The sequence below is a fragment of the Podarcis gaigeae genome (genome assembly GCF_964106915.1).
Source record: "Podarcis gaigeae genome assembly, chromosome: 14".
NCBI classification, from domain to species: Eukaryota; Metazoa; Chordata; class Lepidosauria; order Squamata; family Lacertidae; genus Podarcis; species Podarcis gaigeae.
The window spans coordinates 28,341,754-28,367,644 of record NC_139690.1 but is presented as its reverse complement, the minus strand read 5'-3'; the positions used below and the strand labels follow the sequence as shown (position 1 = coordinate 28,367,644).

Sequence of the window (25,891 nt, the reverse complement as noted above, 5' to 3'; positions counted from 1 at the left end):
TGACTGCAGCAGCACGCGGCCGTTTTCGCAATTAAGATCATCCCCAACTGCTCCCCTATCTTTAAGCAGCTCTGTTTCTCTATGCACCTGGGAAATGAGCTGGGGAGGGTAGCATTGAGGATAAATCATCCTACTCTCCGTGTTGCTATCAAGTACACAACCTAGATTAAACCAGAATTTCCATTAAAAAACACAATCACCATCATGTATACTTGGAGCCTCAGGGTTGTTAAATGTGGCTTTAAAATGCTGTGGTGGACCATAACCACTGCTCCACATTCCCTTTCAGCTGAGGGTGTTTTGAATGCCCTGCAAAAGGCCTGGACCCCAAAGGCCAGTCTTCCCCAAACCTTTGTCTTGGTACCTACAGTAATGGGTCTTTGATTGACTCAGCCTGCAGCCACACTGTTCTTTTGTTCTGTGCAAAGTGTAAAACGAACAAAGGCATCACAGAAACAGGGCAATATGTGCAACTTTAGCCTTGGTTGTATGTTTGGGTCATGCTATTCAACGGATGGACATAAGGCTGACTGATACTGACAAGACTAGTTGAAACAAAATTTTAAAATATCCATGCACATGAAAGCAATAACTAACTTAGTTGGTCTCTAAGGTGCTACTGGAAGGATTTTTTAATTTTGTTTCGACTACGGCAGACCAACACAGCTACCTACCTGTGACAAGACTAGGTTCATTAGCAGGTAGCATCTCCAACAGGCAGCCACTTTTCCAGATCTCTGGCAAAACGTATTTCCCCTTTAGAGATACAGGAGACTGCATGCAAAGCAACCGCTGCTGTTCTGCTACCAACTGGTGGCCCTTCCCATCTTGAAAGTAATGAGGGTACCTGGAGGTTCTGCAGCACAAGTTCACTGAAATGAATAAAAGGGCAGAGCCCTTTCACAGACCGACTGCAATAAAGCCTCAGAGGTAAAGGTAAAGGGACCCCTGACCGTTAAGTCCAGTCACAGATGACTCTGGAATTGCGGCGCTCATCTCGATTTACTGGCCGAGGAGCTTCTGATCATGTGGCCAGCACGCCAAGCCGCTTCTGATGAACCAGAGCAGCGCACGGAAACACCGTTTACTTTCCCGCCGGAAAGGTACCTATTTATCTACTTGCACTTTGACGTGCTTTCGAACTGCTAGGTTGGCAGGAGCAGAGACCGAGCAACGGGAGCTCACCCCTAGACTCTGGTTTAGGCCACAGCACCACCCGCGTTCCTTACAATAAAACCTCAACCCCCACCCAATTAAAGGGAAAATAACCCCTCCTTGCTGCTTTATATAAGAATGCAGTTAACTGCATATTTGTAGAATAAAACAGAAGCATTAACTTGAAATATTTAAGTATTTTATTAAATAAGGATTTGAGGGTAGAAAAAGCTGTAAGAAATGCTTGGATAACAGAAAAAACTTTTGAGCTGAGACTGTATCATATCTTTATTGCTTATAATTCACTCATGAACTTGGAAAGTGTAAATTTATTTTCCTGCTTCCACTTCCATGCCACAGAAGTAGTAAAGACTTTTTATGTAGCATATTGGTATCCCATTCTTTCCAGTCCCATGAAGTCTTCCTAAGAGCAATGCCAATTCCACAAAGGTGAGCCTTGCCCAGTATAGCTTACTTTCTTTTCCTGGGTTTTTCAGCCTCACTCATCTTCTTCTCTGCTCTGAGGGCAGAGGGAAGCAAAGACCATCATGTGCTTCCCATTCACCAGACACATGAAGTGGATCACCCCCCCAGCTTGGCTTCAGCTCCTATTGATTAGAATGGGAACTCTGAAACCTCAACTTTAGAAACCCATAAGAGTATTCCACCAAGCCGGCAAAACGGGAGACCCCTCTGCCTGTAGCACAATCTTTTACATTCTGTAAAAAAACAACAGAAAATTGAGGTTTTGAAGGGTAGAGCACACTCACATCTTCTTCACTCCTCTTACCCTACAGATATTGCCCTTTTTTATCATGCCAAATCACTGATAAGAGGATCACAAAGTCATTTCCCTCTGACAGCAGGCACTTCATGTTCCTCACACAGGAATTCCCTCATGCTCAGGATGAATTGGTTTGGGCTTGTTTGACATGACATACATGGGTAGGAACACAGAATATGGATCCCTCCTATTAAGCTGAGAAGAATTTTATCCATCAAAATCCTTTTAATTCCTTGTGCTGTGTCCTGCCACCAATCCTGCCCAGGCAACATTATTTTCATGATCTGAAGGGCCAAACTGTCACCAAGGAGCAGGGCAGGAGCGTTCTGCATCCAAATGAGGCCCCAAGGCAAGAGCACAGCTTTCACCCAGCTCCATATAATCGGAGGGAGAGGGCAGGCAAGGCACTTCCAAGCACTGGGCCTATGGGCTACCCTTTCACGCACCAGCCACGAGACAGACATTCAAGAAGGGTCTAAGCTAGCCCAGCCTGGTACCCTCCAGATATTTTGGACTATAGCTCCCATCAGCTGTGCTGGCTGGGGCCAATGGGAATTATAGTCCTGAACACCAGGAGGGTAGCAGGTTAGGAGGAGCTGAGTGCCCAGATTAGCTGGGCAGTTTGCTAGGAATTACTTCTCTGTCGCCTGCAAAAAAACCAAACAACAACCTACCAACTTCTACACTAAAAGAGTAAGTGAGCTTCCCCAACCTGCTTTTCATAGCAGGTGGCTGGGGCTTCCTCTCAAGAAGGGGTAACAGGCATCTGAGGAACTTTAAGAAACCCAAGCTATTAATCCCTTCCAAAATGCTTTCAGAAAGGCATGGAGGCTTATCATCATGCACTTGCTTTCATAGGCCTGGGAGACCTTGCTGCTGTTGCTGCAGTCACAACTGCTGAGTCCTTGCTCTTTCTGAGTCTCTCATCTGCATGTGTCCAATGGAAATTCTAACCACCTGCATCACAGCACTTTGTAAAGGCAAAACTCACCAGGACCCTTTGTATAGCCTGGTGTCCACCTCTCAATGCTTGATGATTCTGCTCTGAGCAGACAGAAAAATCCTAGGCAAGGATGGCCCCTTGTACTGCAGGAAGCAGACTTCTCCTAGCTGCCTGGGAGCAGAATCTGAGCAGGAAGTCCCCTGAAGGGCCAGCTTTTGACTCTAGTGAGGAGGGGCCCCACAACACTTTCCACCACCCCCTTTTTAGGAGCTGGATGTGGCCATTTTAGCTACAGGGACAATCCAGACAAGGTATTGCCCTTGACATGCAAAAAGAGGCGAGCCTGCCTTCCAGCACTGCCAGATGCTCAGGCCTGCTGGGTTTGGGGAAGCCTGTAGAGGAAGTTCCCATCGCTGTCAAAGAACTCTAGGCCCTTCTGCACGACTTTCAGCTGGGACTCCCAGGTGCCCTCAGCTACCATTGCTTCCAGCTCCGCTGGGCTCGGCCCCCGCCAACCCCGACCTTCCTCCTCCTCCTCTTCTTCCCCCTGCTGCTGCTGCCGCTGCTTCGCCGGCGCAGAGGGGCCCGCACGTGCCGCCTTGGGGGCGACTGGCCGGGAGAGTGCCGCTGCAGCGCCGGGGGCGGGAAGTAGACGGCCGGCAGCCTCGGTGGCCACGACGATCCTGGGGCGGGCGCTGCTTTCGGAGGTCGAGGCCACAGCGGCGGCGGCCTTGGCGTCCTGCTTGGCTCTCCGCTCCGGTGAAGGGGAGAAGCGGCTCCGGAGGACTCGAAGGACGACGCCGGGTTCCACCTGGAAGCTCCGCGCCAGGCGGGAGACGGGCCACTCCTCCGGCAGCTCCTGGCTCAGGTACCTGGCGCAAAAAGGAGAAAGAGAAGTTGCAGGGGCGCGTTGGAGAAGCGTCGCCCGCGCCCCGCTTGGGGCGGAGAGAGAGACGCGGCTCGTCGTGAGCTGCCGTCGGGGCTCCCCTTCCTCCTCCTCCGCCGCCGCTGCCACCTTCCCCGCGGTCGACCTCCCTGGCCTCCGCTCTTACCGGATCTGCTCCATGGCCTGGCGGGTCAAGGTGCGCTCAGGGGGCCCGCGCGGTTCCATCAGCCTCTGCATTTTTCGCAGGCGGATCGCCTTCTCCTGGCGCTTCAGCAACCTGTTGGGGGGGGGGGGAGAGATGAGCGTCTCGGGGAGGGGAGCTCCTGGGCCAGGCAGGGTAGCTGCCGAGGGATCGGGCCCTACCTCTCCACCTCCTGCTCCACCTCCGGTTGCTCCTCGGGCAGTTTGCCTTCTGCCTCTCTCGCCGCCAGCCGAGCAGCCACCCGCCGCAGACCCACCAAGCGTCCAGACCCGGCCATCGTCGCTCAGAGGAAAGACTGGCGAGGCCGCGCCGCCCAGGAGCACGTGGGGGCGGGGCGGGCTCTTCCGGAAGGAGGGCGCAATCCGGAACGGGCGCCACAGAGGCCGAGTTTATCCCATCTGAGTTTTAGTAGGAAAAGCGCGCCTCGGAGGTAATGGCCTGATGAGGAATCCCTGTAGCTCAGTGTTGTCTACACAGACTGGCAGCGGCTCTTCAGGAGAGTCTTTCGCTGAATATAGCTTGGACTTGCTGCATGCAAACTGGATACACTACCCCGTTTCCCCCCTGTAAACCTTGTGGGCCCGGAGGCTTATGCTTTCCACCCCACCCAGGAGGCCAGCCCTGGGTGGGGTAGGGTCTGCCACAGTTTGCCTAGCAGTAAATAGTAGAGCCCCCATCCATGGGCATAGCCAGGATTTAGGGGGGGGGGCAGAACTGAGCTATCTGTGATACAATTGGTCAGTTAGTTAAGTATTTTTATTTATTTACTTGATTTAGGGGGCAGCTGCTCCGTTGCCTACACCCATGGCCCCCTTTGCATCCCTTTCACTGAAATTCAAGTATGGTGACGGGCAAAGAACAATGGAACTCTTTGTATTCCTCTGCCTCTTTGAAGAGCTTGCTGGATCTACCCACCATCCTGTTCCCACAGTGGCCAAACAGATGCCTTCATGGTAAACCTGCAAGATGGATCTGAGCTCAAGAGCCCTCGCCCCTCCTGTGGCTTCAGCAGTTGGTACTCAGAAGCACTGCTGCCTCCAACTATGGCTGCAGAGCATAGGCACTGTGGCTAGTAGCCATCAATAGTCCTCTCCTCCATGAATTTGTCTAATCCTCTTTTAAAGCCATCAAATTCAGTGGCCATCAGTGCTTCCTGCGGGAGGGAGTTCCATAGTTTTAACTCTGCACTGTGTGCTGGACATCCTTTTATCTTCCAACATTCAGCTTCATTGGATGTCTGCAAGCTCTAGTGCTATGAGAGAGGGATAAAAACTTTTTTTGGGGGGGAGTAAGGAAGTCCCTGTTCCTGCTCCCAGCAAAGAGGGTAGCTGCTGGGAGAACAAGATGCTGTGCTTTGTGAGTCAAAGGAGAGAGAGAGACCCCAGATTGTATAACCGTATAAAACTTTAATACAAAGTCGGTTACAAAAGAAACTCCGTTCCCAGCCCATAGTGCTCTTCAGGATTGGGACCTGGCCTTTGGCAGGCTGACTGGCATTGGCGGCAGGGGAGTTGGCATGGAGGAAGTGGGGGCACGACCAAAGATGTCTAATACTGTTATTAGAATTTGTTGCTGCTGCTTTGGAGTGGGGAAAGGGGGAAATAAATTTGACATGGAGGAGTAGGTTGGCAAGGGGCTCCTGGACAACTGCCTGGCTGGGGTGGATGTGTTGTGCCCAGGGCCATGGCACCAGGCCACTGCTGCTGCTGCCACTGCCTCCACAGGGCAGGGGCTTCACCTCCTCTACTGCCCCTCTTGGCACAGGCCGCAGCAGCAAAGTCCCCCAGCTCTTCTGGCTCCTGGATTGCTGTTCCGCCAAGAGGTCAAGTCAAGTGCCTTTCCTGGGTGAGGAGAAAGACAAGGAGATCATGAGGAAGTTTGGCTGGAGGACCTTCCTAGCAGGGTCCATCCTGCTGCTGCCTGAGAGGACCTAGGATGAGGAGGCTACCTGGGCTGGTTGAGATGCAGAGTGGCCATGTTGCTGGAGCGGTGTGGGCTGGTGCGTCGGATGAGCGGAGCAGACGCAGAATTGATGGCCAGTCCGTGCAGATCAGTGCGGTTTAGCGGAGCTGCCGCAGAGGGGAAGGGAAAGCTGCTGTACATGTGGCTGGTAGCTTTGCCACTGTGCGACAGGCAGTTCAGGGAACCGGAGCTCATGTACAGGGGCCGCTTGCTTGCAGGGCTGCCTGAAAGAGGAGGAGGAGAGAAGGATGGCTGGCCGGGCTCCATGCCTGTAGGGAAAGCAACATGCTGGGGGAGGGAGGAGGAGGTGGTGGTGCTGAAGAAGACCGCCTGTGCTCCCTGCTCCTCAGTGGTCTGGCTGCCCCTTGGCACCACTGCTGGACACACCTGCCAAGATACTTGCTTGCCCTGTCTCCACTGCAGGCTGTGGCCCTCATGTTGCCCCTGTTCCTGAGTCTTGGGGTTCCTGAGCACGCAGACAGGGAAAGGTTACATTTCCTGGTGTCTCAACCCTCCTGCTGCTGCTGGCAGTGGTCGTGGAGCAACTGGGGCAGCACCAGAGGACCACAAGGCTCTCACCCACAATACTCACCGACTTCCAGCTTGTTCTTGGCGCTGCCAAACCGGCGCCCTCCTGCCTTCAGCATCCGGGCCAGAGAACCCGGCTCGCCCACCATGGCCGCACCCAACCAGCTCATGTTCTTGGGGGGCTGGATGTGGAGCTGCGGCTTGAAGTGTGTGGAATAGGATTCATGGGAAGACGAGCCCAAGCCCGACAGGGCACCCAAAATGGTTGGGATGAAGCCTTGGTTTCCCAGTAGTTGGACACGGGCTGTGGGCTGTTGCTGCATGATCTGCTGGCCCAGCTCCTGGACGGAGCCCCCTAGGAGGGAGAGGGGGACGAGGGTCATCAGATTCTGTGGCTCTCGGTTATTAAACATATCCTGGAGAAAGTGAGGCTGGAAGAAAAAAGCAGCAGGGTGAGGCTTGGAAAGGGGACCCTACAGGAGTCACCTGTGGCTGCTGTCAGGTTTTGAGGTGTCCCCCTCCCACACTGACCGCTTCTTTACAAAGACCCACATAGCACATCCAAAGGGAATGGTAGACATCCACTCCCCATTGGTCATGTTCCCCCAAACCAGGCATTAAACATTTCCATAGCCTTGGTAAGGCACAACAGTTGGCCCTTTGAGACTAGTCAGAAGGATTTCTGCTTTGCAGGCAGAGAACAAAGCCAGAGAGCAAGGCAGGCTGATTGCAAGGCAGGAGCAGGAACCCAGCTGCCTCCAGAGCCAGGGAACAATGTTTGTTCCAACGCTCCTCCTTTGCTGGAGAGAGATCTCCTCCAAGACTTTCCACCCAGTGTGCGTTTTGGGATCTGGAAACAGCACCTGCATACCTGGCTTTCTGAGATGTTAATGTGTGGCCTCTGGATCTCCACAGGCTTGGGTTCCGTGTTGCGGAGCAGGCGTGTCAGCTGGTCGACGATGCCCAGCCCTCGGATGAGGTTCTCCCTCCTTAGGAGGGCTTTGACCCTCTCCACTTCCTCTTCCTCCACAATGGCCTGGGGGGTCATGCTGTCATATGGTATGGAGGATATCTAGGGAAAAAGGCAGCCTGGGTCAGACTTGAGAAGAGGAGCTGGGCTCATTTTAGATATTTAGATCCTCAACAGCTCACCAAGCAGCTTACAGAAAACAAAACAACACACCTGCTCCTCCACATAAGAAGCAAAACCAGATCTAATTCGGCTGAGGACACTGTGTTCCAGCTTTAGCCCCCAGATCTTGTTTTGCCCTGCAGCTTGTATCCAACAGAGCCCTCTGGCCAGCTCCTCTGCAGCCATGCCAGACAAAGCACAAGGCCCGCCCTTATCGCCAGGTCTGGCGGGACTCAGGCTCTTTCAAGCTCCAGGTTGCCCAAAGGCAAACAATGACTCTTCTGCAATTGCACTGCATGTGGAAAGCCACTGGCTCCCTCAGAACTGCAAACTCAGTTCCAGCAAAAAGAGGCCGCTTGCATTTATGGCTGAATATATGAGGGCAATAGCTATGGAAAGGAGCAGGGAGGCTGGGGTGGGACTATGGGATCTCTCACTTCTCCCTGGGGCAGGCAGAAGATTTAAACCATGCAAGTTTTTTAAAAAGAAACATTCACCAGGCTCCTAAAGTAGAATAGTTCCATCTCTAGGTGCAGCAGCTGGTCTTGAAAGTCCTTCCTCCTCGCTGGTATTAGAAGAGGGAGGGACTCAAGAGCTGCTCCTCACTCCCCCATGAGGTACCTTTGGGTTCCAGGTCTTGCTGTGGCTGTAGGCTATGCGAGTTAGGGCTGGCTTGCCCTTGCCCTTCTCCCCTGCTGACTCCCCCTGCAAGTTCTCCTTCACGTCCCTCTTCTTCTTTGCAGCTGTGCTCTCCCTCTGCTCCTGCTTCTGGCGAATCTCCTCCAGCTGTTGCCTGACAGAAGACACAAGACACTGTATGTGGGTGTGTCATCCTTTTGCATGTCCATGTGTGTGTACATGCAAGGACTAGGCCTGGCTCAGCCTGCCCTGTGAGGAATGGCTTCCCCTTGCCCTACCTGGCACACTCTTCCCTGGCCTTGGAGGCCACAGTCTCTTGGAAGAGGGATCCACTGTGCTTGAAGAAGGGGTTGTACTTCTCTGTGCCCCGCGATGGGAAGATCTTTCGGTAGCCACCCAGGTGGCTGCTCTCGTACTTCTCGGCCTGGGCCAACCAGGCAGCCTGACTGCTCTCCAACTGCTCCCGCCTGCAGATTGAGAGAGTTCAGGCTGGGGCCCTGGCAGCAGAGAAATCCTAGGTTCTGCCGGGGAGGGAGAGACTAATGGGCACTGCTGTCCTCTGAGTCCCCCTTGGCCTCCCCTGTCACTGGTACCCAAGCCACTTTCCTCCCTCTCTTCCCGCTGCTCCCCCACCTTGTCTGCATGGGGTGTTGCACAGCTTCTGCCAAGGCAACCAATGACCCACATGCCAGGATCCAGGACTCCTGCACTGCCACATGGCCCATTACAGGACCATAGAAATAAAGGCAAACCCATCTGATTGGCTCCTTGCTCCATTTTCTCCCCTCCCTCGTGGTGGTTGGAGGCCGACGTGCAACCTGACAAGGCTGCAGGAACTGGGTGTTGGGCGTCTCTGAAGGCAAAGCCAGCAAAAGTTGCTTCTAGGGGAGAAGGAGGCAGCATGGCCAGGGCAAGGGAGGCACTTAGTACAGCCACAGTCAGGCTGGGCCCCTCTCAGGGTTACCTGGCTTCTCGGGGCGGCTGGTGGGCTTGGAGGAGGCGCTCCTTCACCCGCCGCTTGTCCTCTTCTAGCACCTTCTTTTTGTCACAAGCACGCAGGTTGATAAGATTGATGGCATCGCAGAGCAGGGCATCTTTCACTTCACGGTCCAGGCGGGAGTCAGTGGTGAAGCTGGGGGAGTGGTTGACCTGGAGGGGAAAGAGCAAAGGGTAAGGGCCTGGGTTTTACAGGCAGCTTCCTTACAAGATGGCCACTCTGGGATCTGGTTTGGCCTATGAGACTTCAGGACTTCCACTCCTCCTAGGACAGAGGCATCTATTCTGATGCTTACTTTTTTCCCAAGAAATAGTTTGCAGTTTTTTGTATACAATTGCAGCTACAGTGGTGCCTCGCAAGACGAAATTAATCCGCTCCGTGAGGCTCTTCGTATAGCGGTATTTTCGTCTTGCGAAGCAAGCCCATTGACAGCTTAGCGGATTAGTGCTACAGCTGTCAAGTGGCTTCCAGCGATCAGCTGTTAAGCGGCTTAGCGGCTTAAGAAAAGGGCGAAAAAAGCGAAAAAAACCCGCGGGGGGATGCAAGATTTTTTTCGCAACCCCATAGGGGAATTCGTTTTGCGAAGCGCCTCCAAAACGGAAAACCCTTTCGTCTAGCGGGTTTTTCGTCTTGCGAGGCGTTCGTCTTGCAGGGCACCACTGTAGTTAGGTAAGGGGTAGTAAGACACTGGAGCAGTCAGGATCACAGTGGGTGCTTCAGGGAGAGGGAACATATTCCCCAAGGGCCTGAAGTGGCTGGACTGAGAATGAACGACAGGCTGGCACACCTTGGAGGGTGTCGGGAGAAGTTTGACATTTGCAGCCAATCAGGATTGACAATTTTAAATCAGATCTGGAAGCATCCCGACTCAGTCTCATGTGCCTGTTTGTGTTACTATTGTCTGAAGATAACCACCCCACCTCACCTCTGCCTTCCAAGGTATTTGTAGACATCTTTTCTGCTTCTTTCAAGATACAAAAGAGTAGACCCTTGGTCCATCTAACTCAATATTGTCTACACTGACTGGCAGCAGCTCTCCAGGGTTTCAGGCAGGAGTCTCTCTCTCAACCCTACTTGGATTGAACCTGGGACCTGCTTGCATCTACCATCTACCACTGAGTGATGGAGACTAGCTGGATCAGGGAGAAGTAACTATCAAGGAAGAGGCTGAGACTCTTCCCAGACTTCGTTGGGATCAAGAACAAAAGAGTGTTCAAAATCATAGAATTGCAGAGATGGAAGGGTCTTGCTGCAGAGAAGCAGTGCAGGCTCCCATTGTGAATTCTGCTTCAGAAGGACAACAGCACCCCACGTACCTCCAGGAGCCAAGGCTTGAGCTTCCTGTCCAGGAGGATGTCGAAGCCCAGGATCTCGAAGCAAGCGCAGCCCGATATGTGGTTGGGGAAGCAGGTGCGGTAATTGTGCTTCAGCACTGGGTGGGCAGCAATGAGGGTCTTGATGATGATGTCCTCAATGTCCCGCCACAGCTCGGCCGTGTCATAGCTGTGCTCCCGCATCCAGCTGTTCAGCGTGGACAGCTTCCTATGGGGATGAAAATGGGCTGCAGGGATGTCAAGGCCAGACTCTGCTCCTGAGGATGGCCAAACCCCAAACCCTGATCCCCACATCCACAAAGAAAGGGGCTCAGCAGGACAACCAGGACAGTCCCCTTTCGGCAGGGCATATTTCCAAACAAGCATTAAGACCCTTCCCGCCTTCAGTCATGTTTTTTAGTTGAAGATGCTACCAGAGATTGAACATGGGATCTTCTCCATATAAAATGTGGCCCCTCTACCCCTCCTCCATAATACGGATGGCCTGAGTGACCTTGGATAAGTTTCTGGCTAAGAGGAAACCTGAACCCGTGCATTGTCCCCCACCCTGCACTGTCCTTCTAGCTTGCATTGCTTCCAGCTGCCTCTGCCCATCTAAGCAGTCACTTTAGCAGAAGGCAGCTTCCCCCAAGCAGAAAGCCCAGCTCTGCTCCTGCAGGGGGCTTGGCAAGGAAAATACCTCTTGCTGCCTGTGTTGTCATCACGCACAAAGTTCTCGTTATGCTTGTTGATGGCGTAGTTGGTCAGGTGCATACATATGTCTTCCTGCAAGAGAGACAGTGGAAGGGTTTACTGTCCACACCTGGAGGCCCGTTCCCCTCCTGCCTAGGTTCCCTGGACCAACAGCATTCATCAGTCCTGCCTGAGCAGCGCCAGAACCCTCTTGCCCCCATGCCTCAGTGCTGCCTGTCATGGGATGCAAGGAGGGCAGTTCATTTTCCTGACAGCATCTCTCAAGCAAGACTCCATTGAATGGATCTGGGTTGATCTTTCACTTGCAAAGTGCCACAGGGACACTACATCCATCCACCCCCTCTTGGAGAGCTCCCAGAAATCACATCAGGCACCACAACAGCTTATTATTCTACAAAGCAAATGCCAGTTCCTGGGAAACATCCCTTCTTTACCAGGTTGCTGCTGCTGGGCTCGATGTACCTCATGGTGGCAAAGCGGGCCAGCCCCTCCTCATAGACAAAGATCTTCAGTGGGTCGCAGGAGGTGACCAGGACATAGATGCGCATGTCAAACTTGAAGCCATCAATGAGGAAGGGCTGCAGAGAGAGGGGTGGGTCTGTGATTGGCGGTCAGGGGCAGACAGCCAGTAAGCTCAGGAGTCTTGCACCAAATATCCCCAGGTGAGGCCAGCTAGGCTAAGAGGGCAGGAGCTGTGCATTTAGGCAAAGGGAGGCCATTCTCTCTTGGTGTCCACCAGGCCCACCTTGGCAATGTACTGCTGGCAGATCATGTGCTCGCCGTGCTTGATCTCTTTGGGATTGCGTGTGATGAAGATGCCCCGTCCTTGGCAGCCGCTATCTGGCTTGCAGATGTAAGTCCTGTTCTTTCTCATGCGCCCATAGGCTTGGAAGTCCCCATAGCTATAAAGGGACAACACAGAAGCTGGCATATGGAAGATTCCACAAAGGGTGCCCTCTCTCAAGCCAGTGGCAGGAATTGTTCATCTGAATGAGGGTACGTGTGTGTGCTCCAGAACTGGCATAGGATGACTAAGTGATAGAAGCCCCTCCCCAACAGTGGCCCACTGCTTGCCCTTCCCCCAGCATCACCACTTGGATCAGAGTCCCTTCACTCACTCAGCTGGCAGGCACCAGGTGCGTGGGAAGATGCTGTACTCCTTGGGAAAGAGCTTAAGCATGCGGTTGAGGTTGCGGGCAAGCAGGTCCTTGCGGCAGATCTCTGCCATGCCTGGGAAGTGGTTGATTTTCTGAAAATAGAGCAGGGACAGGGGAAGAGAATCACCAGCATCTGGAAAGGAGTGTTGCTGTTTATTTAGGGTATTTTTTATGCCACCTTCCAATATCCATTTTAATGTAGAAACTGCCTGGGGAATTTCCTTGTGGGATTCTCTAGAAAGCTTCCATATTAAAACTGAGTACAACCAATCATAAAAACCAACACCTTGAATTGAACTAAGAAATAAACAGGAACCAGTGCAGCAGATGCAGATGGCAGGATATTTTGCAAGTGGTTGGTTTATTTTTATGTATTTATTAAATCTATATGCTACCTTCCATCTGAAAATCACAGGGCAGTTCACAACATAAATGTTGACAATCTAGCTGCTGTATTCTGCACCAAGCAAAGGTTCCAAGTAAAGGGAGCCCGTCTAACAATGCTTTGCCATTGGCAGTCTAATTTGTGGCTAAGCAGTGTCTGTCTAGGAGGGGTTGCAGCCAGACCTTGCCCACCACCCTCCCCTTGTGATAATTTGGATCAGAGCACGGCAGTGGAGTGCACACAGGAATGCCCTCCTGATAGTGGCAAAGCCATGGAAGAGGCAAGGCTTAATCAGACAGATACATGGGCAGCTGCCCCCCCCCCAAATCAATAAAAATCAATAGCCAACTGAAGTTCTGCTCCCACTAATGAACATCCTGGCTATGCCCATGGACAAATGTGTTGATTGACACCAGGGGCTTCCCTCAGCAGAGGGGCACAAGCCACTCAAGTCCCAGAACTGCCTGAGGCAGCATAAGAGATCAAAAGTGCTGTAACATGTCAGAGACTAACTACCTCCCTTCCTGACTCCAACCTGCCTGCCTGCCACAGCTCCCTCCCCTCTGGCTCTGCTCCAGCTACCTGAAACCTCTTCATTTCCATGACACGCTCCAGGGAGACCGAGCAATCAGTCCAGCAAACGGTCCACTCCTCGTCCTCCCCCACTTCTTTCAAACCACAGCGTCGAGCAGCACGCCTAACTGCAGCAAAAGAAAGAGGGCCGTATGGATCCAAGAGGCACTGGAACCCCTCTGGTTCTTGCTGGTGGCAGCGGGAGTGCAGCAAACATCTGAGCAGCAGGAGTCACCCCTTTGGCAGGTGGTGGGGGGAAGCAACCCTCCAAAACAAAAGTGACCCTGGGAACTTCTATCCTAATGCAGGTACCTCACAGGTCCCCATGCCTAACCAATTCAGAAGCTGCCTGGAGTCACCCTGCTTGCTGTTGGTTCCTTCCCCTGTGAATGGCATAAAGCCAGTCCAAGAGACCAAGCAATAACCAGGGCCCATGTGATGATGCTCTCAGGGTACAGGAGAAAGCCATCAAGAAGCAACCCTAACTTACCACTCTCATATTTGCAGCTGGCGAGGTTGATGGACAGCAGCCTGGAATTGAGATGGAACAGTGATTCAGCGGCTGGAGAGAGCAAACTTTGAGCTGACAAGCAGCGGCTGCTGGGAGGGGAAATGCCTATGGAAACATGGGGCCAACCCACCAGGCCTTGACCCCTGAGGCCTTGGGGAACAGAACACAATGACTTGGGGGGGGGGACGAAGTAGAGAACTGGGATTCCAACAGCGGCGGTGTCTGCACTCCTAAGTGCGAATGGAAATTGCATAGCTTGCCCCGAAGAGATTCACAAGGGGGAAACCCGGAAGTGGCCCACCTGTGTTTCTTCTTCTTCCTCCTCCTTGCCTCTTCCAGCTCACATTCTTCTGCCAGTTGCTCCTCCAAATCGATCAGGGAGACCCCCGGCTGGTCACTCTTCTGCCCTGGTAGCTTAGTGCCTTTGTGCCCTTGGCCCTGGGTTCGCTGCTTATCCTTGTTTTCTGCATCCAGCCTCTTAAGGCATTCATTGGCAGACTCATCTGACAGGCCCCCTTCATCATCCTCATCTTCATCTTCATCAGTTTCGTTCTCAGACTCACTGCTTTCGTCTGTATTGATCTTCATTCTCTCAGGCACTCTTGCAAAAGAGCACAGGGAAGAAGGGTTGTCAGCAGAGCCGGCCACTCTGACATTTCTTACTAGCTACTGATAATCCAAAGCAAACTTGTCTTCTTTATAATGCTCCTTTGTATTGTGGTATTTTAATACTTTTGTTTTACTGGAATGTTAATTATTTGTAAGCTGCCCAGGGATGTTCCTGAATGTGGGATATAGGTAAATTTTAAAATGGTAGCACTATCTTTATGGATTTCTTCCAAGCCTCTTCAGCCACCTAGGACATCCTCCCTTCCTCTAAAACTTCCAGCCAAAATGCCTCATAATGAATCAGAATGGCAGGTCCACTTTCATATTAATACCTGCTCTGACTCTCCAGATTCTAAAACTGAAGCATTTCTAAATCCACATTTTACTTGCAGTTGATTCAGTTTACCAGCAGAGCACATTACCCACAAATTACTGGAGAGGCTTGGATTATGCAGTTTAGCAGCCAAAGACAGAGGAGGTGCCCTGCCTGAAGACTGGGACATCAAGAGACACTGAACAAGAAGGGGACATGGAGAGGGCAGCTTGGAGAGGTTGGATAGCCAGACCCTACAGCAAGGAGTGGCAGGGAGCAGGGAGTGGCACAAACTTGTGCTGGCCTTAGCAGTATTAATCATGGATTGAGCAGTACTGTACTAGTATATTATTCATTGTTTATTTACTATACATTGTTTATTTACTATATCCAGGCTGTCAGGATCATAGGGTTGTTTACAATATTCATCTTAAACAAAAGTAAATGATAGTAACTAAATCAAAAGAATACAACCAAATAATTAAAATATCATTTCTGTAGTCAACTCTGCACTTCCAATTTCAGCACTCCTTGCTCTCCTTGCAAAGGCAGGGGGGGGGGGGGAGAGAAGGAAGGCATTAAGGCAGTCTTCCCCAACTGTCCTCCCTCCAAAATGTATTGGATGACAACTCCCATCAGCCCCAACCAGTATGGTCAATGGTCAGGGATTATGGAAGTCATAAAACAATCTGTAGGGCACCAGATAGGGGAAGACAGCCTCCAGGAGAGGAACCCATACTTAAGTGACCTGCATGTCTGCAAAAGGGGAAGAGCGTGTGCCACAGAGAGAAGCTCTGGGGAAGCGGATCTTGGGGAGAGGAGGGGCAGGGGACCTTCTGTAGTCCTCTAGATGTTGCTCGACAAATACCAGCAGGCGGCATGTAAGCCAAGAATGGGTGGGAGCTGTTCCCAGCTACACCTGCAGGGTACCAGCGACCCCATCTTTGGCAGCCTTAGCCAGCCTGGCGCCGCCCTCCAGGTGTTTGGGCCTGCGAGGACCTCTAGTGGTTCCGGCTGCGGTTCTGGGCTCCGAGGCGCCAGGCTGGCCGGGGTTGCTTTGGTGTCTGCCCGGTTCACATCCACACACTGACTCGGCGTGTAGGACAGCACAAAAGCGGCCTCAGGTTCACCCTGCGAGGAGGAGGGTCCTCGACGGCCCCCTTCCGCAGGGACGAGAGGAGTCACCGTGGGCGGGAGAGGGGTCGGCGGGGCACCTTCGAGGCTTCCCGGGCCGGAGAGACCCCAGGGCTGCGCCGCCACCGGCAGGCCTGTGGGCTCTTTCGCCCCACCGCCACTCATTCCTCCTGGCGACTCCTTACCGGCCCCGCGGCTTCCCCCGGGGCGGCGGCGGCGCCTGGGCCTCGGGCTGCCTCGGGCCCTGACGCGGTCACCATGCCGACAGCGGGCCCCGCCCCCTCGGGCGGACGCGGACGAAGGGGCGGGGCCGAAGCGCACGACCATAAAGGGCGGTTCGAAGGATGGAGCGCCGCTTCCTTCTACTGCGCTTCCGCATTTCGTCATCGCCTGTCGACCTCCTCTTTGTGACGTGAGGCGGGATCTCGCTCGCTGTTGGCCTGCGTTGTGATTCGATTTACATGGACCATCAAGCCGCGCTTCTCGGATTTGCTCATTCCTATTGGACGTCTCTTCCCTGACATGGCGGTGGGGAGAGAGAGAGAGAGAGAGAGAGAGAGAGAGAGTGTGGAAGCGGATATCCGGTCTCGGAGATTCCTGTTTACAGTCCTCGCTGCCTGTGACAGCATTAGAAAGCCAATGAGCAGCCTCTCTCCTCTCTTCTTCCTTTGTGTATATCTGGACATTATTTGACCTTGTTTTTAAAAAGCGTCATTAAATAAATACATAGATGTAAAATAAAAAGGTGGCCCTGAAAGAAACCGAAATCACCTCTATCATGCCAAAGTGTGCAAGTTTTAGAGTTATCCAAAACTCTTCTTCACGGAAAGGACCATTAATGGCTACTAGCCACGATGGCTTTTCCCTGCCTTCACAGGCGAAGGAAGCAATGCTTCTGACTACTAGTTTCTGAAAGCAACAAGAAGGGATAGTGCTGTTCTTGTGCCTAAATCCTACTTGATGGTTCAGCTAGGATGTTAGACTAGATGGGCCATTGGCCTGATCCAGTAGGTTCTTATGTTCTTAATAGGAGGTGTCCTGAGCAAATAAATACCACCAGAGCTGCAGGACTTGTTATTCAGGGGTGGCTCAGGCAATACTAGGGCATTTTTGTAAAGACAAGATCTCTACAACCAGTGCCCAAGGCTCATGCTTATCCCACGCTGGCTTTCAGTAGCATGGCATTGTATACAACCCTACTTTTTTTGCAACAGTTTGTTTATATATGAAGATGTCAAATTAAGGATGTGCCCAATTAGATCCTTGGTCCATCTGGCTCAGTATTGTCTACACTGACAGGGGCTCTAACTGGGAATGCTTAGGGCAGTGTTTCCCAACCTTGGGTCTCCAGCTGTTTTTGGACTACAGTTCCCATCATCCCTGACCACTGGTCTTGCTAGCTAGGGATGATGGGAGTTGTAGTCCAAAAACAGCTGGAGACCCAAGGTTGGGAAACACTGGCTTAGGGATCACACATACTCAGTTTAGCACTCAAACAATGCAGAGCAGGATTCCTAGTCCAAGCCCAGGCAGCATCTCCCAGTGGGGCCGGCAAAGATTCCTACCTGATACCTTAGAGATCTCACACCTGACATTGTAGACCAGAGGTAACAAGCGTGGTGCCCACCTAGATGTGGACTTTGATTCCCTTAATTGGCTATGTTGGCAACTCCTGGGGTGCACAATACTGAGCTAAATGGTCTGATTCCGTGTAAGCACTTTAAGGAAAGCAAATATTGTGTTACAGCTTGTGAGTCAAAAGAACAAAGGCGGGAATTCAGTTGAATTTATGCTTTATTGACCAGCAATTTTGCATGTCCTCCTACCATGGCATTTGTGGGTAAACAAGGTCTCTCTCCCCTCCTTACTGAACCGGCACACATTAGCAGAATTTCCAGAAGCACAACCATCCCTGTGACATCACTCTTTGAGGAGGGCCACCAGCTCACACTGGAGCTGGGAAAACAGAGAGTCTGGGAGGAGACATTTCTGAAGGGTGTGAATGGCCAGTGCTTCTGTGAGACTCTCAAAATCTTGGGCAGTTTTGATGGGCAGGTGCCCTGCCAACTCGCAGAGAGCCACATTGAATGCAGACTCTTCTTTGGTACCAAAACAGGATTTCCTGGCCCAGACTATGATCCGGATTCCAGGTCGGGCTCCTGAGTGGACGGGCCCCTCTGGTTTAGCACCCCTGGTTATGAACAGGTTGTGAGCGATCTCCTTCTTTACCAGATGGTTGGTGACCTGGCAAACACGCTCTGCCAGCTCCTCTAACTGCTGCCCCTCACTATAGAAGACGAAGCAGGGAACTGGGACCTCCTGCAGCAGATAGAAGTTTGCTTCCGGCAGGAGAGGCTCACAGGGGGCTGATTCAACCAGCAGCTCCCAGTTCAAGTAAAAGCCATGCAGGTGCAAGTGGTTGACCGAGGCAAAGGCCCCAAGGCTGTTGAAACCCACACGGAAGCCAGGGTGGCCACTGAGGAGGACAGCATCCAGGCCAAAGCAGACGACCTGTGGGGTAAGGATCTGTGGCAATGAGAGTGTGGGATCAGGGATGAGAAGGATGTGCCCAAACTCCAAAGGGCTGACATTGATCACTACAAGGACAAAGGCAGAGCCAGGCGGGATCTGAGCACCCGCCAAGCAGGGCCTGGAGGAAGTCTGGCCCCTAGACATGCCAAAGAGAATCTCCTCAGGCCGGATCTTGCTAAAGTTGAACTGCTGGGGATCAAATCTCTGCAGGATGCTTTGGATCTCCTGGGGTCTCCTTCTCTCTGACCCCCTTTGGATGTTCAGCTGGGCCACAAATCCTACCATCCCTGGCAGGATCCGAGTCTGCAGCTCCTCCAAGTAGTAGCGGAAGAGTCCCCGGTTCTGTCTGTCCTTCCAGCCTGACTGAAGAACTCTGTCAAAGCGGGACATGGTGTGGCCTGGGGGTCCACGATTCCCTCTGTTTTCCTGCCACTCTACTCCACTCAGCACAAAGTCCCTCTCATCATAGGCAAAAACCTCTGCAGGGGAGAGATCGGAGCCCTTCTGAGATTGGGGTCTCGGAGGTTCATGGCTGCTGGGGCCAAGCTCCATGGTTAGGGTGGAGGCAACCAGAGGCTCCTCTGCTGCTCTGAAATAGAACTAAGAAAGACAGAAGAGCCGTCATTAGAGAGAGCCACAATGAAGCCCCAGAGAGATGTTCTTGGTTGCTTTCAGTGCCTGCAGTTCGGCTGGGTAACTCAGCTCTGGACTGGGAGGCTAAACATATGTGAAGGAGGAGGAGTCTGAGGCTGGCACCACCAGCCCTTCCTTTGCAAACGCCAACCTGGTGCCCTCCAGATGTTTGGGGGCTGATGGGAGTTGTAGTCAAAAACAAATGGAGGCACCAGGATGGCAAAGGCAGACTTACTGGGCATAGCTGTCAACGTTTTCCTATTCTTAAGGGAAATTCCCTTATTCCAAATAGGATTCCTTGCAAGAAAAGGGAAAAGTTGACAGTTATGCTTACTGGGTCAGTGTGAAGGATGAAACTCCCCACCCCATTCCTGCTCTGTGGCCCTGCTGGGCTGTACCTTTCCTGAAAGCACAAGAAATAGGGGGGAGTCCAGGCAGCGCCAGTGGGTGCCCTCCACTCCTCGACCATGGTGTCCCCCTCGGGCTTCTTAACGCACAGGGGGCTCGCCAGCCCCAGCCTCGGTTGGCGAAAAAGCTCGGCGTGCTCCGGGTCGCGTCCAGAGGGTCGCCGCCTGGGAGATCCGCAGCAGCATCGCCAGGAGGGGAGGCCGCCCAGGGCTCAGACTGCAGCCTCCCCGCTGCCCCACAAGCAACACAGCCCGGCCCGCTCCTAGCCTCCTACCTCTCCTGGGCGCCGCAGACGAAGTCCGGTCGTATTCCTCTCTCTTCTTCCTCACCTGCCGCCGCTGTGCTGCTCACGTCGGACTGCTGGTAGGCCACGTGGCCGCGTCCCGGGCGGCGCTTCCTTAGTCGCTGTTGTCGGGCGGGACTGGCAGCAGCGTCGACTCATCTGGGGAAGGAAGCCCATCACCGGCTTGGCCACAGCGCGGGATGCCATCGCTGCTGATTCCCCCTCGACGGCTCCGACCGCCGGAGCTTACCTGGTGCGGGGAACGGTGGGAGAGGGGGCCTCCATCCATCCTGTCCTAACTGGCCGGCCGGCGAGCGGAGGAGCGGATGCCTCGGAGTCTCCCAGCAGCGACGCATCCCGGGACACCCCACCCCCCGCAACGGGCCATGCCGGGCTCCGCCTGCCTCCTTTCGGAATGGGCGGGGCTACGGGGTAGTTGCCTGGCGACAGTGACGTCCCGTCGAGGGGAGTGGGGAGGAGGAGGAGGAGACAAGGAAGTTCCCGGAGTTTGCCTCAAGTTGTACCGTCGTCGCCATGGGGGCCTCCGGCAGCCGCCTACCCCGAGACCTCCTGGGGGAATACCAGGTACCCTCTCCCGCCTCGTCCCTTCGCTGTGCAACTTGCTGGGCCGCCTTTGTCCGAGGACGGGGCGGGGGGAAACCTATGGACGCCTTCGCTGGGCTCTCGCTTGGCGTGGTGGGGGTGGAGCTGAGGGGCAGAAGTTGTGTGTGGGCGTCAGCTCACCCCCCCCCCCCAGGGCTTCCCTCCAGATGTGGCGGGACTCCAGCTCATCCCTGTTGCCCATAGATGGTGCAGGCTTCTGGGAGGAGGAGTCCAGCCACGTCTGGAGGGCAGCCCCAGGGCGCGGGGCAGACTGGTGAGGGGGGCATGATGGGACCCCTCCACCCCTCCCTCTTCAGCAGACTAACCTTCTCTCCCTCCTTTCTGCCCCCTTCCGCTTTCCTAGGAGCTGACCTTCTTGACCAAGCAAGAGATCCTGCTGTGAGTATATATCCTACTCCTTCGTGAGGCTCTTTCTAGGGCACCTGGGTGTGAGCAGTGGGGAGACAGGCTTCCCAATGACCCTGCCATTGCTGAGCAAGCTTGCCTGACTCTCCAGAGCATTGCAGGGGGTTGGAGTAGATGACTCTTGGTGTCCCTTCCCGCTCTGCAGTTCTATGATTTTAAGGTAGCCAAGCCATTTCTACTGGCACAGGGAGGGGCTGGAGATACCAGCAGGGGTCGAACTGGGTGTCCCATCACTGAGCTGCCGTGGCCCTCCCTTTCCCCTGGGAATGCCAAGGTCCAGTCCCCTCACCCTGGCCTCAGCCCTGGGTTGACAGACGGACTTTGCTCAAGGGTTCAGAGGCACCTGCAGCTTCACCTGGAGGGATGTGGCGATGACAGTGGGAATTCCCCAAGCTGAGTGTGGGTAGATAAGTGGGATAAGGAGGAGGGCACTGCCAGGCATAGGGCAGCACAGGAAAAACACCCTCCCCCCCACCAAAGAGAGGAGCTGGTGCTGCAGGACTGATGGAAAGCTGGCGCCAGCTGGGCAGGGCATCCGCCCAGGGAGGAAGGAACTTGGCTGGCATTGCCCGCTATCTTCTCTTCCAGGGCCCACAAGCGATTCAGTGAACTGCTGCCCAAGGAGGACCGGGATCAGGCTTTCACCACAAGGATTCCCAAGAGCAAGATCTTGATGCTGCCTGAACTGCGGGTATGCTGGGAGGGGAGGGGAACACTGTTTGCCTCTCAGAAAAGGTCTGTACAGGATAAATGTTTATTGTTCTGTGACCCATACAAAAGACTGCAGCTGGGTGCATCCAAGAGCTGTGGCTGGGCTGCACATCCCATATATTTGCTAGTGAGCCCAATTCATTGTTTTGTTTTTGATATGTAGAGCCCTAAAGGCAGTCTTCTCCCTCCTTGTATTGTCCAGCCTGTGATTTGAGATCTGCCAGGATGGCCATCTTGGGGGTACCATCACCAAACAAGGTCCTGGGTGCTAGGACTCAGGTTAGGGCTTTCTTGGTGGTGACACCCTGGTTGTGGAACAATCACATCCTCCAGTAAGCTGGTGCCTTCCTCTAGGTCTTTTGAATTTAGGCCTGTATAGTGAAGAGGGAGCATGAGGGATCTTTGTACTATACTGTAAGCTGCAGATTTTTGTCCGAATTTTTGACTGGATTTATGTAGTTTTTACTGTTGGGACCTGTCCTGAAATCATTTATAAAGAAAGTAGGGATATAAGTATTGCAAATAAATCTAATCTCTGATAATTGGTTGTGTAGGCTGGGGGCAGGGGGCATCCAGCATCACTTGGAGGGTCCAACACATTTCTCCATCCCTGCCACGGGTAGATCTGTAGGGCCAGTTTGCTGGTATGGGTTTAGCCTTCTGTTCCTTCGTACCTGCACTGGCTTTGGATAACACACTGGAGGAAGCTCCTTACAGTTCCCCCCATCCCTCTTTGTGCTTCCAGGCAAACCCCTTCCGGCACCGCATTTGCCACGTCTTCTCTACCACGGATGACAGGGAAGGCGGCCTGTCCTTTGAGGACTTTCTGGACATGCTGAGCGTCTTCAGCGACTCTGCAACGCCAGAGATCAAATCGCATTACGCCTTCCGCATCTTTGGTGAGTTCCAGCCTGCTTGGGGCTTAGTCTGCGAGAGAGAAAGCGGAAGCACTTTGTTGGGAGACTTTCTGTGAGTCGAGAGTGCAGCTGCACTCTCTTTGAAAAAGCTGAAATGCAAGAGCCGCGTGGGGATACGGATTAGCACACAGTGTGCAAAAGGAACTTATGGGATTCATAGCCTCAAGACAGGATGGTGCTGGCTTCCCAGCAGCTTGGTCAAAGGATTAGAAAAATTCAAGGATTGATGGCTACCAGCAGGTGGCATATCTCCTTGCTTACCCCATGTTAGGAAGGGATCAGTTGGGAAGTGGCTTTTTTCTCCCTTGCCTGGGCACTGCTGGACTTGATGAGCAATGGGAAATCCTTCTGATCAGTCTACTGCAATTATTAAGTTTGCGGACACCACCATAATGGGTTTAATAACAGGTGGAGACGAATCAGGTTATAGAGGGGAGGTCCAAAAAATATCTACATGGTGCCTAGGGAACAACTTTCACCTTAATATCAGCAAGACAAAGGAGATGGTGTTGGACTTTCAGAGGAAGGGAGGAGAACTAGCCCCGCTGTATATTGGGGAGGGCTGTGTGGAGAGAGTCTCTTCCTTTAAATCCCTAGGAGTTTATCTCAGTGAAGACCTTACTTGGAAAAGAAATACAACCCAGGTGGTTAAGAAAGCCCAACAGAGACTCAATCTCCTCAGAGTCTTGCAGAAAAACTATGTCAATCAACATCTGATGATCTCCTTCTACTGGTCAACAATAGAAAGTGTCCTTTCATACTGCATCACGGTGTGGTATGCTGGTTTGACATCATCTGATAGGAAGTGCCTTACAGAGGGTGCTGGATACAGCACAAGATATTATGGGCTGTCCTATGAATCCACTGGATGAAATAGCGGAGTAACATTGCCTCAGGAGATTGAGGAAAATTCTCAGGGATGATTCACACCCTGGCCAGCACTTTCTTGATCTCCTGCCCTCAGGCAGAAGATATAGAAGCATGATTAGTCGCACCAACAGGGTAAAGAACAGCTTCTATCCATGGGCTGTTAGGCTGCTGAATGAAAAGATAACAACAGGGCAACTGACTTTCGGGTTAGGTGTGTGTCAGTAAACGGGGGAATTAAGAATAAGAGAGCTGAGGGGGGCATCCTCGTGTAATCTCACAGTATACAAGTTGTACAAGTAACAATAAAGTATTTCAATTTCAATTCAATTTTCAAATTCAATTTGAAGTAGCCTGGGCTGGCCTTTGAGTCCCCAAGGAGCACTACTAAGGCTATTATGGTATGTTATGTCTCCATGGTCAGGCAGAGTAATGCTTCTGAATGCCGGTATCTGGAAGCCACAAGAGGGGAGAGGGCTCTTGTGCTTGGGTCCTGCTTGTGAGCTTCCATTTGGGGCACCGGGTTGGCCACTGTGAGAACAGGATGCTGCAGGATGCTAGCCTGATGCAGCAGGTTGTTCTTAGGCTCCTGCCTGGGGATGCCTAGGTGGTCATTTCCATGGAGGCAGGAAGGTGGTCTCTGCCTCTTTGACCCCCACACCAGGGATATATGAGAATCCATGTTCCTTCAGACTTGGTTGAAATCCCAGTACGGCCAGTGGGTGAGGGATTACCCAGAAACATATTGAGGGCCACAGGTTTGATTTTGAGTTTGATTTTGCAAACTTGGTTCTCCAGGACTGCCCTACACGGCAGGGCTGCTTCTCCCCCCCCCCCTTGCTATCCCTTACAGTATCCATTTGTCCCTTCTCAAAAGCAGAGCAGTGGAGAAATCTAAAATACCCCTCAGAGCTTTGCTGAACGTGGCCTGCTTCTTTCTTAGAAGCAAAGCAGGCCTCCCCCCTCAAAATAAAAGGACCCCCGGGAGCAGGCAAGTTTGGTAGGCTCAGCAAGTGCCAACTAATGGTCTGTTCTCCTCCTGCACCCCCAGATTTTGATGATGATGGAACTCTTGACAAGAAGGATTTGGAGAACCTGGTGAATTGCCTGACGGGGGAAGGCGAGGACAGCAGGCTGAGTGCCATGGAGATGGACCAGCTCATCCAGAACGTGAGTACCAGACAAGGTGGGGCTACTGCTGCTGGGGAGCTGGGTTCGAGTTCTCACCTCTCCCCCTGGGTGGGGTGAAGAGGAAGGTTGGCCCAATCTGGGAAGTGCTGCTGCTCTTGCCCCACGAGGCTCCTTTGTTTCCAACAGATCTTGGAGGAGTCCGATATCGACAAAGACGGGACCATCAATCTTTCCGAGTTCCAGCACATAATTTCCCGCTCCCCAGACTTCACCAGGTACCTTCTGCCCTTCCCTTGCTTCACTTGGGGTTAGGCTTGCTCCCTGGTTGACCAGCTAGCTCACCGCCAGGGGTGTGTGCATGTGTGAATGCTTCAGGAGCCTGCTCTAGGAGTATTCTGCCTACGAGCTCCTGCAGTCCCAAGTTTGCAAAATCAAACTCATTATTCCTCCTCTTCCCTTTTCTCTCCTAGTTCCTTCAAAATTGTGCTCTGATTCCTCCTACTTCTCCCTCCCGCTGGAAGATGCCTCCACCTGTCTACAGAGGGAACAAACCACCTCTTTCTAGCCACCCGAGGACAGCTGTGCCAAGGGGAAGATCCTGCCTTGCAACCCCACCCAAGCTCTAGGTCCAGACAGCAACCAGGATCTTGACAGGGTGGGGTGTCTTTGAGCCTCACCCCCCACACTACTGTTCTTGAGGAGATGGGTGTGGAGCAAGGCATGCTGGGAGCCATGGTCTGTACTCTTGACTTCTTGCTTCACTGCAGCCTGGGACAGGGAAGATCCCGGCTGAGTGCTGAGCACTGGACTCTTCTTGGTTGCATCAGAGAAGTCACACTCCAAGGAGGTTTCTATCCTGGGCGACAACGATCATTATTCCCTGGCGCTGCTGTACCTACACTGACATTCCCACCGACTCCGTGCCTTTGCTACAGCAGGGACTGCCTCCAACTCTGCCTGTCTCTTTGTGGGCCCTGGACTGGCTTGCGCACCCTGGGAAACGGACAGCAGCTCCTAACGATTGCCCACTCCTTTGCAAACTCTTTCCAGCTTCTCACCTTCCCCACTTGGAGGTCAGCTGTTGGGAGAGCAGTTGGTGCAAAGACAAGTACAGTCAACACTGCTGGCCCACTTGTGATATTGGCAGGTTGGGGTGTTGGATCTGAATTTTCTGGCCAGTTATTTGAGCTGGCGGGAGGTTGGGGGGCGCACTTGCAATCCCGAGGCTGGTGGCTGTTTCCGAAAGCCTTAAATCTCCACCCTCTTTTTACAAAACCTGTTGCGATCTTGTTTCTACACTGCTACTAATAAAACTCAGGACCTGGCACCTATAAGTCCCCTGGCCTGCTTTTGTTTACCCCCTCAGTGGAGAGAGGACTAAGCCCAGGTTGGCAGAGTGCAAGGAGAAGTGACTGCATCTGCCCCTCGTGACAAGAGTGGGAA

General features: G+C 53.0%; 4 protein-coding genes and 1 long non-coding RNA gene across 6 annotated transcripts; 2 read left to right on the top strand and 3 right to left on the bottom strand.

Annotated features, from left to right (window-relative positions):
• Positions 1-1,337: 1,337 nt before the first annotated feature.
• On the bottom strand, positions 1,338-4,751 carry NGRN (neugrin, neurite outgrowth associated). The gene is made up of 3 exons (XM_083711940.1): positions 4,132-4,751; positions 3,935-4,045; positions 1,338-3,754 (listed from the first exon to the last, which is right to left on the bottom strand). Exons 1-3 carry the CDS (start codon positions 4,245-4,247, stop codon positions 3,250-3,252), a joined length of 732 nt encoding a protein of 243 aa, XP_083568066.1. The 5' UTR covers positions 4,248-4,751; the 3' UTR covers positions 1,338-3,249.
• Positions 4,324-5,403, top strand: LOC310831421. Its single transcript, XR_014557869.1, has 2 exons — positions 4,324-4,400; positions 4,748-5,403. It is a non-coding gene; the product is annotated as an uncharacterized lncRNA (long non-coding RNA).
• TTLL13 (tubulin tyrosine ligase like 13) lies at positions 5,357-16,300 on the bottom strand. 2 transcript variants are annotated; one of them, XR_014557868.1, is made up of 17 exons: positions 16,123-16,298; positions 14,183-14,482; positions 13,861-13,901; positions 13,380-13,498; positions 12,374-12,504; positions 12,001-12,157; positions 11,690-11,833; positions 11,242-11,327; positions 10,545-10,770; positions 9,196-9,380; positions 8,510-8,698; positions 8,214-8,385; positions 7,332-7,532; positions 6,525-6,891; positions 6,320-6,398; positions 5,919-6,156; positions 5,357-5,811 (listed from the first exon to the last, which is right to left on the bottom strand). XR_014557868.1 is itself a non-coding variant. In XM_083711939.1 (16 exons), exons 2-16 carry the CDS (start codon positions 14,467-14,469, stop codon positions 5,799-5,801), a joined length of 2,556 nt encoding a protein of 851 aa, XP_083568065.1. In that variant the 5' UTR covers positions 14,470-14,482; positions 16,123-16,300; the 3' UTR covers positions 5,357-5,798. The 2 variants fall into 2 exon arrangements, 1 of the variants encoding a protein (XP_083568065.1); XM_083711939.1 differs by lacking the exon at positions 6,320-6,398 and having other exon boundaries at positions 16,123-16,300.
• Positions 16,301-17,713: 1,413 nt separating this feature from the next.
• Positions 17,714-19,695, bottom strand: GDPGP1 (GDP-D-glucose phosphorylase 1; the record flags this gene model as incomplete). Its single annotated transcript, XM_083713308.1, is given in 3 exon segments — positions 17,714-19,069; positions 19,437-19,679; positions 19,681-19,695. Coding segments are annotated over 3 exon segments (1,470 nt in total). The 3' UTR covers positions 17,714-17,857.
• A 92-nt stretch (positions 19,696-19,787) lies between these two features.
• On the top strand, positions 19,788-25,775 carry CIB1 (calcium and integrin binding 1). Its single transcript, XM_083713300.1, has 7 exons — positions 19,788-20,378; positions 20,761-20,795; positions 21,411-21,513; positions 22,279-22,432; positions 24,369-24,487; positions 24,635-24,723; positions 24,919-25,775. The coding sequence occupies exons 1-7, from the start codon at positions 20,328-20,330 to the stop codon at positions 24,938-24,940; spliced, it is 573 nt and encodes a 190-aa protein (XP_083569426.1). The 5' UTR covers positions 19,788-20,327; the 3' UTR covers positions 24,941-25,775.
• Positions 25,776-25,891: the final 116 nt, after the last annotated feature.